Below are 21292 nucleotides of genomic sequence, written 5' to 3' on the forward strand. Positions count from 1 at the left end.
CATGTTAAACATCAGTCTAGTCATGGACACAGTGAAGCATGGGCACAGTGAGGCATGCACATGGACACAGTGAGGCAAAGTGAGGCATGCAGATGGACACCCTAGGCTTATACTCGAGTCAATAAGTTTTCCCAGTTTTTTTGTGGTAAAATTAGGTGCCTCGGCTTATATTCTGGTCGGCTTATACTTGAGTATATACGGTAGTAGTTTTTGGAGGTTGGCCATGGCCTGTGACCATCTCCTGAGGTCTTCTGAGCCCTCTAAACAGCTAGTAATATTATACTGAGATCACTGGTATAGGACATCTGCCCATATACCCACGAATCAAGCCATTCCAAACTCAGGAGAGGCGATCACGTACAGGTACGTGATTTAACCTGTAGGAGCCGCCGCCCTGCAGTACATATACATGGGGCAGTCGGCAACCAATTAAAGAAATTGGCCATCAGTTGTTCTTTAATATTTTCTAAGACCTGAACAAGAAAGTACAATGTAAAGTCAAACTACAGTCTTTTCCTGTCAATGGTTCAGAACAGGGGTGTCAAATTCAATTTTATTGAGGGCCACATCAGCAGTATGCTATGGTTGCAGTATGGTTGCTCTCAAAGGGCCAGTTGTGTTTGGGGTGCGCTACATACAGAGTGCTGGGTTTAGGGGTGTGTTACATACAGAGTGCATTATGTTCAGAGTGCAGGGTTCTGGATTTCGGTACGTACAGAGTGCAGTGTTTAGGGGTGCGCTATGTACAGAGAGCTGGGTTCAGGAGTGCGTTATGTACTTTGTTCAGGGATGCACTTTGTAAAGGGTGCAGGGTTCAGAAGTCCAGAGTGTAGCGCTCAGGAGTGTGTTAAGTACAGAGTACAGGGGTGCGCTATGTACAGAATGCAGGACTTATGGGTGTGTTGTGTGCAGGGTTTGGAACCCCATCCCCCCAAAAAGCTTCCTTGTCTCTTTTTCTCCTACCTGCCCCAGCTCTATCACCTCCCTGTGTAGGCAGTGTGCCTTGCAGGGGGATCTTTCTCCCTCTCTCTTTCTGGAGATCTTGCCCACCGTGACTGTGTGCAGGGATCTGTTAGTCCTGGGAGCCACATAGCAAAGTTGTCCCTTGTAAAAACAGAAGAGTTATGTGTTTACAAGTGACAGCGGGGAACAGGAGCCGAGGGTGAGAGCCAGAGCTGGCAGAATGGAGTTCTGCTACATTTTGGCTACAAAACTTGGTGCGAGGGCCACTTGAAAATACCTGCTGGGCCAGATTCGGGCCCGCAGGCCATGTGCTTGACATATGTGGTTTAGAAAGTATTGAAGCCACCAAATTAGAATGGAAGCCCTGCAACTAACATTTTCATTGAGAAGTCAGGAATAGCAGCGTTTCAGCCCAGAAGTATAGGAGTATTGATTTCAAGTACAGTATGTTAAAAACACATTATATATATATATACACACACACACACACACACACACATAAGGGGAATTAATCCCCCCTAGAATATTTTTTTTTTCTCTCTCACATTTAAATATATACACAATAAGGGGAATTAACTCCCCCCAGAATAATCTTTTTTGTTTCCTCACTTTTCACGACCCCCCCTTTTTTTTTGTCTCCCTCCCCACCCCCCCTCCCCCCTCTTCTCCCCTCCACTATGGGTATTTTGGCCCTGTCCCCTGAAGTCTCCCATAGAGAATATAAAGGGAAAATTAGACCTGGGGGCAAAATGGGAGGGAGAAATCCAGGAGTAGCATTGGCAGAAGAGGTATCCTCTTCTCTTTTCTTCTTAGGGTAAGGGGTACTCATTGAGATCATGTATGTTGTTAGTTTGTACAGTATGTTGATTTTATGTCATAAAAAAAAAAAAAAAACACATAAAATGCCCAGCTAACAGGCATCATTCCAGCGTATCTTCTACACATCACTAAAATATTTTATGTTGCAAGATACAAAACTGAGAATCATTTGGTTTCAAGAAACACGCACGTGCATGGTGCTAATTATCTTATTTTTAGCTGTGATCAAATCTATGTTCAATAGAAAATAATTATCTTTTAAATAATTAAACATCAAGTGAAACACATGGCATGCTCCAGTCCTGAGGACATATTCATGTTGTCAGATTGCTGTTACAGCACATCTGATGTGATATGTAAATGCCAAACTTGCATGCTTTCCTTCTTATACTGTATGTAGTTGTACCACAAATTAGTTTAAATTTCTTTTATATGATAAAGAAAGGAACTCTAATTTACATAGAAATATGCAAGATAACTGACACCCCTAAAGTAATACTCCAACGGAATGACATTTAGTTGCATCTTGCGTCTCCTCCTTGGAAACAACTTCCAATCGACATGTATTCTCTCTAGCAATGTCTGCATGGCATTTCTCAGAGACCCTTTCCTGATGGTGACAACAGTGGTCTATACCTGTGTAATGTCTTTAGAAAACACCACTTGTAATCTCCACAGGCCTACGTGACAGGGTGCAAATGCGGGAGAACAATGGGCAGACATGGACAGAGTGTTGTTACCCTATAACATTAAGCACTGAATAAAAGCCTTGGGGCTTGTTTACATTAGAAATGTCCGCTGATTAGTGATCTGGTGTGGATTGCTCTTCAGAAGATGTAATGTTGCCACCACCAGGTTCACAGGGGCCCTATGTCACTCTTGCTTTACATCATGATTGCCAGCTGCCCCGGATTTGCTGTTTTTTTTTTTAAATGTGTCAGAATGGCCGTGTCCCAGGAAGCGTGCCAGAACCTGTACTGTGCTCTCCTGTTCCAGAATTGTGCCCTTCTGATCCCCCTCCCCTGTATTGTGTCTTCGTGACCCACCCACCCCCCGCTAGTGTGCCCTTCTGATTCCTTCCTGTACTGTGCCCTTTGTGTTAATTAGTCTTTGATTCGTGGCCCTTTTTTTATTTATTTTTGTCTAAAAAACTATTTTATTTAAAGTACTAATACAAATATGTTTACAGGTGGCAGCACCAAGAGCCGATCCAAAAATTGGCTGGGGTGTCGACATCGTGGGAACCCTGGACAGGTAAGTGTCCTAATATTAAAAGTCAGCAGCTAGGGGAGCTGCGGTGGCTCAACGCGATTGGCACTGCGCTGACAAGCCATTCACCTCTGCAGCTAGGGGTTCGGATCCCGGTCTCAGCTACATGTGAATTGAGTTTGGTGGTCTCAGCCCGGCTCCCGGTGGGTGTGCTATGCGAGGTAAGCTTGCGCTTAGTACGCCCACCCCCCTCCCACAAAAACCAGCACACTTACACGCACTCGAAATTGGGTTAACATGCATGCACTTTGACCACGCGGTCTCTAAAAAGAGAGGCGAAGGACTAACGGGGTTGGTTGAGCGGGCTAGATCCTCTCACTCCCTTATAGGGAGTCCCTCTGCCCCGTTGGGCTTCAAAGCGGAGCAGGTAGGGCGGGCTGTGTGGGAGGACCCCCTCACACACCCACCATTGCCACCCAGGGCATGGAGAAAGGTGGCAGATTGCCTCTGGGGGAGGCCTGCCTACTCCCAACTCCTGCAGTCCGGCTCCTCTCTCAAGTACACGCACAAAATACACTTTAAAAAAAAAAAAAAGTCAGCTGCTACAGCATTTGTAGCTGCTGACTTAATTTTTTTGTGGGCGTAACTCCTGTTTAAGGAGTTGCAGCTGTGGGGGGGGATAAAAATGTGGCTTGACCAGGGTTAAAAGAACTGAGGGAGCTGTAACAGGCACTAATCAAAATGCCCTACCTATGCCCATCTTCTCCAGTGGGGAAAGATGACGGCGGCGGGGGCGGCTTGTGGGGTTGGGGGATGAAGATTTCAATTCCAATATGTCCCTTGTGCCAGCGGCACAAGGGACATATTGGATCGTGCTGATTTTTATTTTTATTTTTCTGATTAGAGTTAAATTTTAAGTTTTAAAATGAGATCTAGCTCTGTTTTGAAGGCAGATTTGGGGGAATGAATCTGGCATATGGTATCTTATGTCATAAGGTTGATAGGTGAACTAGAAAACTGAAAATACTGTTGAGCCTTGATTAAGGAGAAAAAAAAGTCTACCACATTGATCTGTGTCATATGCATCCTAAAATACCATCCAATGTTATTTCCATAGCCTTGCTACAAGAACATGTAAGTGCTCACCCGGTCCAGTCGGTTCTCCATAACCTTCACATTCTTCTGTGCCTGGGCATTTTGTGTGGCAGACCCAGAAGAGTCTCTCACTTGTTTTCTCTGATCTAAAAGTTTTCTCTCCCAAGATTTTATCTGCAAAAAAAGCATTTTGTATTTAAAGGGAATATAAAGTAGTTTTAGGTGCGGTTTCCTTAAAATAAATTAAAGTGATTGTGAACGATCACCTTGTAAAATAACCCATTTAGTTTATAATAGTTATAAAAAATAAAAATAAACATTTGTATATACCATACATATATATATATATATATATATATATATATATATATATATATATATATATATATATATATATATATATATATATACATATACATACACGCACATATTACAAATACCTTTTTTTAGAAGTGATCACATGTCCTCTATTCTCAGATGCATACGTGTTGGGGAGGAGAAACAGCAGTACACTGTGCTTCCCAGTGAAAGGCTGGCCAGGGGGGAATTATGTTATGCCTCGTACAAACGACCGGGATTCCCGACGGGGAAAGATCCTTTGGAAATCCAGGGGGGGGGGGGGGGAACCTGCTTGGTAACTTTTCCCCGTACACAGAGAATTTTTTCCCGTCGGGAAAACTCAGATGAGAGCTTTGGTCAGCAATCCCGACCGTGTGTACAAGGCTTCAGGATAAGTATGATCATTGGAGGAGAGCACACTGAGTTCCCAACACAGCTAGAGAACTGACCATGGTGTGCTCTCCTGCTTAGTGTAAAAGTACTTCTTGCAAAAAGTAAAAAAAATAAACAGTGTGATATGCCAGGATTGGTGTGTCAGTATTTTTTACTTCCAACGCAAAACAACAGCCATACAAATCTGCACGGCTTGCTGGTGTAAACAAGCCCTGAAAGCGGAGTTCGTCATATTTTTGTTTATTAAAAGTCAGCCGCTATAAAAAGTGTATCGGCTGTGTTCTCCCTGGGTGGCGCCGGAACCTCTACTATGGGAATCCGGCTGTGAAAGCTTGTGGCTTCACAGCCGGGTGCCCACTGCGTATGCGGGAGCGGCGCTGAGCTCTGTGACTAGTTCCAAAGTTTTGTAGAACCTGTCATGTGTCCCAGAAGACTTCAGGAGGGAGAGCTTCCGCTTCTGATCGCCTAAGGCGATCGAAGCGGAAGTGAGAGTAGATACCTGTCAAAATCGGATACCTGCTCCTCCCCCAAAGCTCAGTTTCACAAACAGGAGGCGGAACAGGGGGAGGCCTTAAAGTGGAAATTCCACTTTTGGGTGGAACTCCACTTTAAGTTAGGTTCACATATATGCGAGTGTACGTAAATCACAAGCATTGCAGAAACCCGCAGGCAAACTGCACAGCTATTTAGCTGATAGGTGTGGGTGCCATTAATTCATAATCGCACCCCCACACATCTGAAACTGCAGCATATTTTCATGTGCGGGAAATCGCATGGTGCAAAAGTAGACATTTTTAAAAGATGCAGGAATCTTTTTCCTGTATTTTCCTCAGCCCACGCTAAAGCGAGTTGCACCAATCACATAGATGTGAACCTAGTCCTAAATAAAAAAAATGATGTTTAGTCAGGTAAAAATTTAAAGCGGAGTTCCAACCACAATTAGCATTTTTTAAATGTATGTCCTTTCATTGTGCGTTTTTATAATATAAATCCGGTCACTTACTATTTTACAATCCGCCGCCGATCTGCATAGATATTCAAAAAAGATAGTTTATAAAACTATGTCCACAACGTTGTCATTTTGCTTGTGGGCATTGTGAAGCCTACATTGGAAGTCTTGTATGGGGAGTGATAATTGGACAGCGCACTGCATCCTGGGAAATGATGACACATGTTTCCCAGGAGCATTAGAGGGAGATGATGTCAGAATCCTAGGTGGATTCAAAGGCAGATTTCGTGGGACCGCATAGCAACAGGCATTTCCAGATGAGTAAAAAAAAAACATTTTTTTTTGTTTTTTACTTTTTTAGGTCTAATGAGCACAATAATGAAAAAAAAAATTTGGGGATGGAAACTCCACTTTAACCACTTAAGCCCCGGACCATATTGCTGCCTAAAGACCCAAGGGGTTTTTACAGTTCGGGACTGCGTCGCTTTAACAGACAATTGCGCGGTCGTGCGACGTGGCTCCCAAACAAAATTGGCGTCCTTTTTCCCCCACAAATAGAGCTTTCTTTTGGTGGTATTTGATCACCTCTGCGATTTTTATTTTTTGCGCTATAAACAAAAATAGAGCGACAATTTTGAAAAAAATTCAATATTTTTTACTTTTTGCTGTAATAAATATCCCCCAAAAACATATATAAAAAATATTTTTTTCCTCAGTTTAGGCCGATACGTATTCTTCTACCTATTTTTGGTAAAAAAAATCGCAATAATAACCGTTTATCGGTTGGTTTGCGCAAAATTTATAGCGTTTACAAAATAGGGGATAGTTTTATTGCATTTTTATTTTTTTTATTTTTTTTACTACTAATGGCGGCGATCAGCGATTTTTTTCGTGACTGCGACATTATGGCGGACACTTCGGACAATTTTGACACATTTTTGGGATTTTTGTCATTTTCACAGCAAAAATTGCATTTAAATTGCATTCTTTATTGTGAAAATGACAGTTGCAGTTTGGGAGTTAACCACAGGTGGCGCTGTAGGATTTGGTGTACACTGTGTGTGTGTTTACAACTGTAGGGGGGTGTGGCTGTAGGAATGACATCATCGATCGAGTCTCCCTATATAAGGGATTACTCGATCGATGCAGCGCCATAGTGAAGCACGGGGAAGCCGTGTTTACACACGGCTCTCCCCGTTCTTCAGCTCCGGGGAGTGATCGCGACGGAGCGGCTATAAACAAATAGCCGCGCCGTCGTCCCGGATCGCTCCCCAAGGGGACCCGACCGCCGCAAGTCGCGGGGGGGTCCCGATCGGACCCCCGACCCACGTCTAGGCAGGGACGTACAGGTACGCCAATGTGCCTGTACGTGCCATTCTGCCGACATATATGTACATGCGGCGGTCGGGAAGGGGTTAATATTGTATATGACCATTTTCTATCTTTATTTATACACCGCCTGTTAAAAGAAAAGCCAGTGATAACGCATACCTCCCAACTTTCTAAGACAGGAATGAGGGACACCTATTGGCAAAAGTATGTAGGTAAAAGACACACCCCTGCCACGCCCCCTTAAATGAGAATTGTACAAAGAAAAATAAATAGTTAAACCCACAAGTGCTTTTTTTTACCTCCATTATTTATATTGGCTTATGACATTTACAAATGCAGAAATTTAGAAATTGGATGGAAGGTCTAATACTGGGGAACACTTTTTAATAGATAAGTAGTGCATACAACTATATAGATCAGACCATAATGAGGGATAAATGAGGAGGAAGGAGGGACAGAGGGACTTTGTTCCATATCAGGGACAGTCCCTCGAAATCAGGGCCAGTTGGGATCTATGAACTATAATTAAGTTTTGAACATGTCACCATTTTTATAGGGAAATATATTTCTAAAGGTGCTATTGGCATGAAAATTTTGCAACATGTCTGTAACAACCTATGCAATCCATACATACAAAGAAACCAAAACAAATAAGTTCAGAAATTAAGTTATGTGTAATAAAATGGAGGAACACAGGGAAAAAGTATTGAACACATGAAAGGAAGGTGCAAAAAGGCATGAAACGCCAAGTTGAAATCTATCAGTAATTAGAAAGCAATCCTGACCCTTTTTCAGTGAAAATTAATGTCAGCTGATTCAGTCTCAAATGATGGCCTATAAAAGGGTGTCTCCTCACCAAGGTGTCACACAAGAAACATCTCATGATGAGTAAAAGCAAAGAGCTCTCTCAAGACCTTTGCAACCTTAGTGTTGCAAAACCTACTGATGGCTTTGGTTACAGAAAGATTTTTAAACTTCTGAATGTCCCAGTGAGCACTGTTGGGGCCATAATCCGGAAATGGAAAGAACATAATTTCACCATAAAGCGGCCACAACCAGGTGCTCCTCACAAGATTTCTGAGTAAAAATAATTATCAGAAGGTTTTTCAAAATGCCAAGGACCATTTGTGGAGAGCTTCAGAAAGACCTGGAATTAGCAGGTACAATTTTTTTTTAAATAAAACAATAAGTCATGCACTCAACTGCCATGGCCTGTATGCACGCTCACCACGCAAGAATACATTGCTGAAGAAAAAGCATGTTGAAGCTTGTTTAAAGTTTTCTGTACAACATTTAGACAAGCCTGTGAAATACTGGGAGAATATGAGATGAGACCAAAATTTAACTCTTTGGATGCCATAATACATTCCATGTTTGGGGGGTCAAATAGCATTGCACATTACCCCAAAAACCCTCCAATACCAACAGTGAAGTTTGGAGGTGGGAACATCATGGTGTGGGGCTGTTTTTCAGCATACAGTATTGGAAAACTTCATATTATTGAAGGAAGGAAGAATAAAATAAATTTACATTCTTAATAAAAAAATCTGCTGCCATCTACCAGGATGGTGAAGATGAAACAAGGGTGGACATTTAAGCAAGACAATGATCCCAAACACAAAGCCAAGGAAACTCTCAATTGGTTTCAAATAAATAAAATAAAGCTGTTAGAATGGCCCAGCCAATCACCTGACTTGAATCCAATAGAAAATCTATGAAAAGAACTAAAGATCAGAGTTCATAGAAGAAGCCCAAGGAACCTTCAAGATTTGAAGAATGCGCCAAAATCCCACCTGAGCAATGCATGCAAATAGTTTCTCCATACAGGAGCCATCTTGAAGCTGTCATTACCAACAAAGGATTTTGTAGAAAGTATTAAATACATTTCAGTTAACGTGTTCAATACTTTTTCCCTGTGTCATTCCATTTTATTACACATGACCTAATTTCTGAATTTATTTGTTTTGGTTTCTTTGTATGTATAGAATATACCGTATATACTCGAGTATAAGCCAAGTTTTTCAGCCCTTTTTTTAGGGCTGAAAATACCCCCCTTGGCTTATACTGGAGTCAGTGTACCTGAAGGGCTGCGAGCGTCCATTGTTTAAAAGTCACGGCTTCCCCCTGGTCCCTTCCGTGATGGGCGTTTCCCAGCAGACACTGTGTTCAGTGTTCCACCTATCACGGATGTCCTCTCATCCTCGGACTCAGTTTCCCCACAGACACTGTGTTCAGTGTTCCACCTATCACGGATGTCCTCTCATCCTCGGACTCAGTTTCCCCACAGACACTGTGTTCAGTGTCAATCACGGACGTCTTCTCATCCTTGGACAAGAGAACGTCCGTAATAGGCGGAACACTGAACACAATGGGCCAGATTCAAGAAGCACTTGCGCCCGCGCAACCATAGGTTGCGCGGCGCAAGTGCTTACTTGCTCCGGTGTAACGAGTGCTCCTGATTCAGGAACCTCGTTACACCGACTGCAGCCTAGGATGTGACAGACATAAGCCTCCTTATGCCTTCACATCCCAGGCTGCATTCTTGCGTTGGCCGCTAGGGGGCGCGGCCATTGTGATCGGCGTATAGTATGCAAATTGCATACTACCACCGATTCACAAAAGTTGCGCGGGCCCTGCGCACGCAAGGTACGGAGTTTCCGTACGGCGACTTTAGCATAAGGCTGCTCCTGCTAATAGCAGGGGCAACCAATGCTAAAGTATAGCTGTGCTTCCCGCTCGTGAAATTAAAATTTCACGTCGTTTACGTAAGTGAACCGTGAATGGCGCTGGACGCCATTCACGTTCACTTAGAAGCAAATGACGTCCTTGCGACGTCATTTGCCGCAATGCACGTCGGGAAAGTTTCCCGACGGAGCATGCGCTGTTCGCTCGGCGCGGGAGCGCGCCTAATTTAAATGATTCCCGCCCCCGGCGGGATCATTTACATTAGGCAGCCTTACGCCCGGCTGTTTAGCATATCGCCCGCGCAATTTACGGAGCAACTGCTCCGTGAATCGCGGGCAAAACGCAATATTTGCGTGGGCGCAGAGAAAAATATTTGCTCTTTGCCCACGCAAATATTGCTCGGATCTACCTGAATCTGGGCCAGTGTCTGCTGGGAAACCGAGTCCGAGGATAAGAAGACGTCCGTGATAGGCTGCTGGGAAACGCCTATCACGGAACGGGACCAGGAGGAGACCGTGGCCCAGATTCTCAAAGGGCTTACAACGGCGCAACGCCTTGTATGCCGTCGTAAGTCCTAATCTGGGCCGTCGTATCTATGCGACTGATTCTTAAAATCAGTTACGCATAGATAGCCATTAGATCCGACAGGAGTAAGGCTCTTACGCCATCGGATCTTAACTGCAATTTAGGTGGCGCTTCCGTCGTTTTCCCCGTCGAGTATGCAAATTAGCTAGATACGCAAATTCCCAAACGTACGCGCGGCCGACGCAGTAAAGTTACGTTTACGTCGAAACCAATGACGTCCTTGCAACGTCATTTGGAGCAATGCACCCTGGGATATTTTACGGACGGCGCATGCTCCGTATGTTCGGCGCGGGAACGCGCTTAATTTAAATGCTACACGCCCCCTACCCGCCTATTTTGAATTAGGCGGGCTTGCGCCGGGAGATTTACGCTACGCCGCCGCAACTTTACAGGCAAGTGCTTTGTGAATAAAGCACTTGCCTGAAAAACTTGCGGCGGCGTAACGTAAATGAGATACGTTATGCCCGCCCTAAGTTACGCCATTCTACGAGAATCTGGGCCCGTGACTTTTAAACAATGAATGGACACCCGCAGCCTGTAAAATTTTCAGGTACACTGACTCGGGCACAGGGAGGCTGCAATGGGCACAGGGAGGTGGCAATGGGCAAAGTGGCAATGGGCACAGTAAGGTGGAAATGGGCACAGTGAGGTGGCCATGGGCATAGTGAGGTGGCAATGGGCATGGTGACGTTGGGCACAGTGACGTTGGGCACAGTGAGGTTACAATGGGCACAGTGAGGTTGCAATGGGCACAGTGAGGCTGGAATGGGCACAGTGAGGCGTGCAAATTGGCATTGTTGACCCCCCTTTTCCGCTTACAGTGGCTCTGGCATTCTCACCCTAGGCTTATACTCGCGTCAATACGTTTTCCCAGTTTTTTGGGGCAAAATTAGGTACCTCGGCTTATACTCGAGTATATACGGTAGATTGCATGGGTTGTCACCGACGTGGTGAAAATTTAATGTCAACAGAACCTTTAGAAATATATTTACCTGGAAAAATGGTGATGTGTGCAATACTTATATTACCCGCTGTATATCAGGCCAAATGAGGGACAATTGAGGAGGAAAGAGGGACTTTGTTCTGAATGAGGGACATTTCCTTGAAATCAGGGACCGTTGGGAGCTATGGTTTACAGACTCTGCAGAGCCTTTTACAAACCCAAACCATGAGATAAAAGAAACTCTCAGGCTGTATGACTCTTTAATATCTAACAAAAAAAAAATGAATATCAGTTCTTGGTGGCCTGATCCTTTAATTATGCCCCACTGTACAATACATAAGCATTGTTGCTTCCACAAGCAGCTTTTCATACAAATGCTTTACTTTGTGACAGATGACATTTGGTCTTATTTTTTACTCATATAATTTACCTCTTTCTCTAGCTCAGCAATGATTTGCTTCTCGGTTCCAATTTCGTCATCTAGTTCTTCCTTTTGTTCCAGCAAGGCCTGGAGTTTTTCCTGGCTGTCCTGATCACGATACTGATTGCTACGACTTTCTGATATTTTTAGGTCCTTCAGCAGCTCCTCCTGTTCTTTCTTCAGAACACGCATCTCTGCCCTGATCAAAGACAACAGCCATGAGCATATACACACAATACAAAGATTCCTGTGTGCACCTGAAATCCTTATCGCTCTATAAATAAAAGTTTGCTAGTACTAAAATGTTATATATCATTAACTAGACAATTTTACATGCAAAGTGCAGTACTATAGTAAAATTATACCCCCCTAAACCCCTAAAAATATACACACATTTTTTCTTAAAGCGGTTCTCCACCCTAAAGTGGAGTCCCGCTGATCGGAACCCGCCCCCCCTCCGGTGTCACATTTGACACCTTTCAGGGGGGAGGGGGGTGCAGATACCTGTCTAATGACAGGTATTTGCACCCACTTCCGGCCCGGCATTCACGGGCAAAAGACGGGCATTCCGTCACATCCCGTCCTCCCCCCGTTGTGTGCTGGGAACACTCGGCTCCCAGCACACAGCGGGAGCCAATCGGCGGGCGCGGCGCGACTCGCGCATGCGCCGTAGGGAACCGGGCAGTGAAGCCGCAGCGCTTCACTTCCTGGTTCCCTCAGCGTGGATGGCGGGGGGAGCAGCAGAGAGACGAGCGATCGCTCGTCCTCTGCTGCGATCGGCGCTGGACTCCAGGACAGGTAAGTGTCCTAATATTAAAAGTCAGCAGCTGCAGTATTTGTAGCTGCTGGCTTTTAATATTTTTTTCCCATGGCACATCCGCTTTAAAGCAAATAACCAATAGATATATATATAGTTATAGGTATATATATATATATATATATATATATATATATATATATATATATGAATATATATATATACACACACACACATACACTGTCTATACTGTATATCTACTAGTTTTTTCAATAGTTTACAGTATTAAGTGCACTACAATGAATACAAGCCTCCAATACAAAATCAACAAAGATACAATATAAAAAGGTACAAAAACCAATACAAATAAAGTGCAATGGTGAAAATAATTATTTTGTACATAAATGAATACATTTTAAGCCCATACACATCTGCTGGATATTATTAATCCATACCATTTGAAAGTTCACGTGCAATAACAAAAAACTTAAAATTTCCAACACAGTGAGGTTGATTTACCAAAACTGGAGAGTGAAAAATCTGGTACAGCTCTGCATATAAATCAATCAGCTTTTAGGTTCCATTGTCAAAGCTTTTTTTTTTTTTTTTTTTTAACCACTTCAATACCGGGCATTTTCACCCCCTCCCTGCCCAGATCAATTTTTAGTTTTCAGCACTGTCGCACTTTGAATGACAATTGCGCAGTCGTGCGACGTCGCTAACAAACAAAATTGACGTGTGTTTGGTGGTATTTGTTCACCTCTGCGTGTTTTTTTTTTTTTGCGCTATAAACCAAAGAAGAGCGACAATTTAAAAAAAAAACACAATATTTTTTACTTTTTGATTTAATAAATATCCAATTTTTTTTCCTCAGTTTAGGCCGATATGTATTCTTCTACATATTTTTGGTAAAAAAAAAAAAAACGCAATAAGCTTATGTCGATTGGTTTGCACAAAAGTTATAACGTCTTAAAAATAGGGGATAGATTTATTGCATTTTTATTTATTTCTTTACTAGTAACGGCGGCGATCTGCGGTTTTTATTGTGACCGTGAGATTGCGACGGACAAAACGGACACTTTTGACACATTTTTGGGACCATTCACATTTATACAGCGATTAGTGCTATAAAACTGCACTGATTACTGTGTAAATATGACTGGCAGGGAAGGGGTTAACACGAGGGGGTGCTGAAGGAGTTAAATATGTTCCCTAGGGAGGGATTCTAACTGTAGGTAGAGGGGACTCACAAGGGGAGGAGACAGATCGGTATTCCTCTGTACTGGGAACACACATCGGTCTCCTCACCTCTGACAGGACGTGGATCTGTGTGTTTACACACAGATCCACGGTCCTGCAGTGATTGCGGGCAATCACGGGTGCCCGGCGGACATCGCGGCCACCGGGGACGCTCATCGGGTCCCGAGCGATGCCGTGTGCGTGCCCCCCTAGACGGCCAGGAAGCCCAGGATGTCATATGACGTCCACCCATGATGGGAAATCCCATCTGTGGACGTTATTTGACTTTGGGCGGGTAGGGAAGTGGTTAAACAAACATGCCATATTTACCTCCACTGTATAGTTCATTTTGCACAGAGTGGCCTATTCCTCCTCTTCTGGGGTTTCTCAGTGGTGCTGGTGACTTCTCCCCAAATCAAGTGTCCACATTGGAGAAGCGTTCTCCTTGGATAGAATGCATTAGGGTGAAAAACCATGAGGGTTTACAACCCCTTTAACTGAACAAGCTGATATTAGAAGCTGATTGACTACTACGCACAGCTGCACCAGATTTTGCACTCTCCAGTTTTAGTAAATCAACTCCAGTGTGCTTTTTGTGCAAAAACCCAGTTAAAGTGGTATTAACAAACGAAAACGAACACGCAGAATCCGAAATCTGAAAGATCCGACATAAAAAAATGCTTTATTTTCGTTTTCGTTGCTACAACAGTTCGATATAGATAGGAGATTCGACATGACACTGACAATAGCAATCCGTGTCTATCGAATCTGTGGTCAAATTGGCCTAACCTTAAAGGGGTTTTAAAGGTTTGTTTTTTATTTTTTAAATAGGTTTCCTTTAAGATAGTGCATTGTTGGTTCACTTACCTTTTCCTTAGATTTCCTTCTAAATGTTTTTTTCTTTCTTTGTTTTCTTTCTCACTTCCTGTTCCTCCTCAGTAAGCTGTTCTGGCTGACTAACCCCCAGCCAGAACGGCTCGGATCATGGGGCAAGCTTACTGAGGAGAAACAGGAAGTGAGAAATTCAGACAAAGAAAAAAAGCATTTAGAAGGGAAATCGAAGGAAAAGGGTAAGTAAACCAAAAATGCACTATCTTAAAGTAACCTATTTAGAAAATAAAAAGCAAACCTTTACAGCCCCTTTAACTCTATTAGTCCAAGATTATTCTACATAGAGAGGAAAGATTCGACAATATAGAGACAGTCAGGCCCGGACTGGGACAAAAAATAGGCCTGGGCATTTTAGACTGAGCAGCCCGGGGGGAGGGGGGGGGGCAGCAGCGCTTCATGGCGGCAGTTAATGATGGGATGTGGGGTTCCAGCACCTTGTACCTCTGGACCCCTTTACATTACACAGTACCCTGGACCCCTTTACATTACATAGCACTGCACCTCTGGATCCATTTACATTACACAGCACCCTGCACCTCTTGGCCCCTTTACATTACACAGCACCTTGCACCTCTGGGCCCCTTTATATTACACAGCACCTTGCACCTCTGGGCCCCTTTACATTACACAGCACCTTGCACCTCTGGGCCCCTTTACATTACACAGCACCCTGCACCTCTGGGCCCCTTTATATTACACAGCACCCTGCACCTCTGGGCCCCTTTATATTACACAGCACCCTGCACCTCTGGGTCCCTTTATATTACACAGCACCCTGCACCTCTGGGCCCCTTTATATTACACAGCACCCTGCACCTCTGGGCCCCTTTATATTACACAGCACCCTGCACCTCTGGGCCCCTTTACATTACACAGCACCCTGCACCTCTGGACCCCTTTACATTACATAGCACCGCACCTCTGGACCCCTTTACATTACACAGCACCCTGCACCTTTGGACCCCTTTACATTACATAGCACCGCACCTCTGGACCCCTTTACATTACACAGCCCCCCACAGTTTGTTACACAGACATCCCCCTAACAGTTCTGGACCCCCTGCATGTTACACTGGGGGAAGACGTTACTTGCGGGCCGTTGCAGCCCACAGGCCGCCGCGGCCCACCAGGCATTTGCCCGGTATGCCCTATGCCAGTCCGGGCCTGGAGACAGTGTTGGGGTAGACCATTCGTCATGAACGACGAAGATTCGACGAAGCAGCGAAAAACATACAAACGTCAAATCTGTCATTGAAGGCTTATGGTGTCTGTCGAAAGTTCTAAGAAGATTCGACAAGCAGCTAAACTGTACGACGCCGCAATCGTACATTTCCGGTCAAATGCTCGGCCAATAGGCTATAGAAGAATTCAAATGTTGGTTGACTAGTAATAATAATTTATAAATATAATTATTACTAGTGTCATACAACATTAGAATTCTTCTATAGCTTGTAGGCGGAACATTCGACCGGAAATGTACAATTGTGGCGTCATACAGTTTAGCTGCTCCGTCTAATCTTCTTAGAATATTCAACAGACACCATAACCCTTTCAATGACAGATTCGACGTTTGTATGTTTTTCGTTGCTTCGTCGAACAGACACCATAAACCTTCAATGACAGATTCGACCTTAATTAATTCGGATTTTCAGACAAATTGATTTTTTAACGAAACAAAATAAATAAAAACTAATTTCGGGAGTAACTAAATAAATGTATTTTTCAGACGAAAATTTAATTCTGAAACAAAATATTTCAGTGTGCACATGTCTATCGGACATGGCTGGTTCATGCTTTGATCTGTAGGAGATCAGCGGGCAGATCCACTGCTGGTCCCAACAGAGTCCGCCATGTGTGAAAGGCACCTAAGAGGGCCCCGCTTGCTAGCGCTTACAATCAAATATATACTTCCATTAGCCTTGATCTGTTAAAATAAATGCTCACTGTAGAACATATGCATTTGCAGCAACAATATCTAACTTACTGCTCCAAATAATACAAATTTAGCACTCAGAAAAGTGACTACAAGGTAATTTTCTCTCAGTTGTTCTAAAAGGTTGTATGAAAGTGGAGGCCCATCATTTTCTCCAACAAGGGCTTCTTCTGACATGGTTTTCAAAAACATCTCAGTAAATTAGCTAAGGAGCTCCAACAAATCTTCTCTCAGTACAAACATCAATTGCTTGCTTAGTACATAAAACTTAATAGCATCTCCCTGCAGCTCCTACTGTCACTCTTCAAAGAGCTGGCAGCAGGAGAGGAGTGAATTTGATGTGCTACTTAATTGGTGCTAGCGTTGTCTTTAATTTAAACTTTCCCATTTTCCGCTGTGCAGACAATGCTTGTGTGGAATTGTAATGCACCCACTCTTTTAGATCACAGCTCTTTATATAGAGAAGGAGAAATGTATCTGTGAAAATGTATCTATGATATGAACCGTTAATGTAAAATGGTTGAAGTACAGGGTTACTTTTGTAATATAAACTTTATTTTCTTCTCTTTGTATGCACAATATACACCAGGGGTGCCCAACCAGTGACCCGGAGGCCACATGTGGTCTGCGGAGCCCTCTGATGTGGCCCGCGACCTCCTGCTCTGGGATGGAATACAATAGAATAGAATACTGTTATTAAAGGTCAGTTTATTACCGTATTTTCCGGCGTATAAGACGACCTTTTATACTTAAAAATATGCCTCAAAAATTGGGGGTCGTCTTATACGCCGGATGCAGAGTCAATCAGACTGCGGGCATCCATCGTTCAAAAGCTGCGCCCCCTCCTCGTCCTGTTCCGTGATAGGCGGAACACTCAGTTTCCCAGCAGAGCCTGTGTTCAGTGTTCCGCCTATCACGGACGTCCTCTCGTCCAAGGACGAGGACGACGTCCATCTTAGACGAGTATATCACGATTATATCACAAAACCAACATTTTAGCTATAAAATTAGGGGGACGTCTTATACACCCAGTCGACTTATACGCCGGCAAATACGGTACTAAAATCACAGTGTATATATGGGCATATCTGTTCTGCAGTGGTTACTGGGCTGCTTTTAAACTGATTACCTGCACTGAGCCATAGACTTCTATTACCTGTGAGTTTGGTGTGCTTTCTGAAAGTACACAACACCTGCAGGATATAATAGAAGTCTTTGGCAAAGTGCAGCTAACTTGCTGGAAAGCCACAGGTGAACTGTGCTGCACGCGTGGTGCGGGTAAATAACCGCACATCAGTGTGAAAACAGCCTTAGGCCCCTTTACACAGCCAGTCCGACCCAATTGGACCCTCCATTCACCTCTAAGGAGTGGCAGATGTAAATGTGCCTGTTTACAAACGCCTACCTCCAATCTGATCCGCAAAAAAAAAAAAAAGAAGTAGAGTGGGCTGCCATCCACCCGCTCCGCTCATTGTGGCCCTTAACCAGTTACCAAGTCGCTCAAGTGGCCCTCACTCCTCAAAAGGTTGGGTACCCCTGATATACACCAATCTCAGATGCAGCATGGGCCCACTCCCCAATGCCCACCACCACCTCAGACAGTGTTTGCATCATTTTTTTGGCAAGGTGCTTGTGCTGCAGTGCAAGGGGTGACTACAGGCTCTATAGAATGAATGAAAGAGCCAAAGAGCCAAAGCAAACAGTAGTGACCTGATCCACCTGTGGGAAGGTGCAGCGACAGTTAACACTCCAGTTGCAGTAACTGTATTGGAGTTATAGTTCAATAAAGCACAAATACCTGGCGTGGAGACAACCCAACCGGTAGCACTCACAGAATGTAGCAGAGAAGAGTATAACAGTAGGTCTCATATGTACCGACAACATCTATCTCGGGCCTAGCTTGTCCGTACCCGGATAGGGAGCCTTCTAGGAAGAATGGCATGTCCCTGCTCTTTCCCTGATCATCTGGAACCTTTCCCTGTCACGAATTACTGTCCCTGACAGACGGATTACCTGTCCCTACACTACCCACAAGCGAAATGTGTGCCAAGCCTGGGAGCCAGGGTCCTAAATAAACTCTACCCAATCCAACAAGATGGCTGTGGAGTCACATAGGGCACCAGCAGCCAATTACATAGCTTCCCTAGTGACCCAGGGAACCATAGAGGAGCCATGTACCTCTTGACTTCTTCTCCCTCAGCAATGCCGCTGCAGTTGAGCGCCGCCTGCAGTGAAGACTGTAGATTGCACCTGCCTACACACAGTGTCTGGGGTTTGTGTGAGAGCAAACTAGTTAGGAGGTTTGGAAGAACCCTTACTTACAAAAGTAATGCCGCGAACACATGACCATTTTTCATGTCATGGAAAAAAACAAAGTTTTTCTCAATGTGATTCCTCTCAAGCCTGCCTTGCATACACACGATCGTACAACAAGTACGACGGTACTATAAAGGGGAAGTTTCATTTGAATAGCGCCACCCTTTGGGCTGATTATGCAAATTTCCCTTTTCATAACTTGCTTCTGATCATGCATGTTTTTTCCCCGTCGTTAAAGCCTACACACGACCGTTTTTCACGAGGAGAAAAACGATGACGTGAAAAACTACGAGAAAAAAATAGAGCAGCTTCTAAATTTTAAATAGCTATTTTCCTCGTCGAGAAAAATGCTCTGGAGCCTACACACGATGGTTTTTGACGACCAATTTAAAAAATAGAATTTTTCTCGTCATGAAAAATGGTCGTGTGTACGCGGCATAAGCCTTTACTTTAAAGTGTATGTAGCGCCCCCTTACTTTCAGTATGGGCACTACGCTAAAGTTAGTCGGGAATGGGAGAGTTAGTTTGCTCCCATTCACAATTTACTAAATTGGGACTCTCTGTCATTCCAGAAATGTCCACTGGGTCAGTCTGTACTCCAGGGATGTGGTACCATCCCTGGCCAGCAGTTGGCACCAGGGGGGTTCTGGCAGAGCGAGTTTTCCCCAGCAGCCAATCAGAGGAGTTTTTCCCTCGCGGGGCATGCTGGGGGAGAGTATATCTGTGACAGGTGTCATGTGCTCAAAAATCTTTGCGGGGTCCTGGTTCCAGGTGCGGCATCCACCTTCAGGGTGCGCGCATCCATGGACCCCGCCGGTGTGGCCCACCTGGCCAAAATTGCAGGTTACACAGAGCCTCATCCGGAGGTGAAAGGGCACTCCAGTGACTTACTGGGTCCCCGGTTCTATTGAGAGCATCCCAGGCTGGGTGCCGCTCCATTGGGGGGTCGGCTTGAGGAGAACCCGGAGGCAGGTTGTCCAACAGGGCTTGAACGAACCAATCTGGGATCTGGTGACTGGAATGCTGACAGGTATGCTTTGCTGTCATCCGGACCTTGCCAGATTGAAGTCTCCCACATGCATGCGCGGGAGTGACAACATCGCCGCTCCAGCCAATCAGCGCTGGAGCGGCAATACCCGGAAGACACGCGTGGACCGGGTAAGTTCTCTACACCTCGTTCCAAGGTAAGTATTTCATAATGAGCTAGTATGCGGTGCATACTAGCTCATTATGGCTTTTGCCTTTCAGGTGGAAAAAAAAATCATTGCGTGTATACAACCGCTTTAAATTTATCTCTAGCTAAAATTTAGTATTTTGTTTTGGATAGATAGGAATGGTTGAAACCTTCATCATTTTTTTTTCTCTTGCCCCATTGCAAAGATTTTCCTTTAATTCCCATCAAAGGGGGAAAAAAGCAACGGAGAGAAAATTTCTCCAAAATGAGAGGAAATGTTGTCACTGGAACAGGCGTCTCCATTGAAAGATTTGCCCTTATCAGATTTGGGTAAAAAAAAAAAAAAACACATAATTTCACATTTCTCACCTCTTGTCCCAAGAACTGTGGTCACCAGGACAAATAATCTCTTCAGAGGAGACCCAGACAGCAACAAAAATCCGACAGGGCTTCAAATCCTTCCCAACTTTATCCAAATCCCCCCCAAAAAACAAGTTTTGAGTATGATCATACTTAACGCTAATGCAGATGGTACAGCTGAAACATAGTGCAGATCAAACCAAAGGAAATGGAAAATTGTGTATGTGGATACGCTGAGGCCCCGTGCACAAGGATATAAAGAACAAGCCTATGTTTCATATTCATGAGTGCTTTGCAACGCAAACATCTGTTCTTTACATTAATAGAAAATTATCTTGTACACACGGCACATTTGCGCAGCTTTGCATTATTTCTGATCTTGACTGCAGCATTTGGCAGGCATTACAACTTGCAAAGCTTGCCAAACGCCTCTATTCAAGCCAACTGAGGTGCGTCGCAAACGAAATGCTCCTAAGACGTTTGGCACATGTTTGTCTAGCACTATGGTAAATCTTTTTTTCCTGATTTCCTTTCCTCCCCCCAAAAAAAACACCAGGCATTCAGAAAGCTTTAAAATCGCGTTTGAAGCTCATCTAAAATGCATCTGAAACACAAACTAACTCTAAAGACACTAAAACACAACACTAGGAGTTTTAGTCTTACATCCACATGAACTTAGACTGAAAAAGGTTTATTGATTAGATAACTGATTAATTGATAATTAATTGAATCGTTAGTTCATATGTTTCGAAAAGCCATGCACCCACTTTTGTGGGGCTGTAAAAATTATACAAAACTCAAAAAAAATGTTTTTTTAAACATATAAATTAATATACAATGATCAGCCATAAGACTATGATGACCCACCTAATATTGAGTAAGCCCCCTT

General features: G+C 44.0%; 1 protein-coding gene across 1 annotated transcript in view; it reads right to left on the bottom strand.

The window, feature by feature from the left end:
* Nucleotides 1-21292, bottom strand: part of ODAD1 (outer dynein arm docking complex subunit 1) — a 204203-nt gene that overhangs the window by 151505 nt on the left and 31406 nt on the right. Inside the window, exons 4-5 of the mRNA XM_040325674.1 lie at nucleotides 11743-11932; nucleotides 4138-4260 (exon numbers count right to left, since the gene is read on the bottom strand). Of these exons, the coding sequence (XP_040181608.1) occupies nucleotides 4138-4260; nucleotides 11743-11932 (313 nt within the window). The remainder of the gene's footprint in view (nucleotides 1-4137; nucleotides 4261-11742; nucleotides 11933-21292) is intronic.

This window comes from Rana temporaria, chromosome 10 (genome assembly GCF_905171775.1).
Source record: "Rana temporaria chromosome 10, aRanTem1.1, whole genome shotgun sequence".
Taxonomy (NCBI): domain Eukaryota; kingdom Metazoa; phylum Chordata; class Amphibia; order Anura; family Ranidae; genus Rana; species Rana temporaria.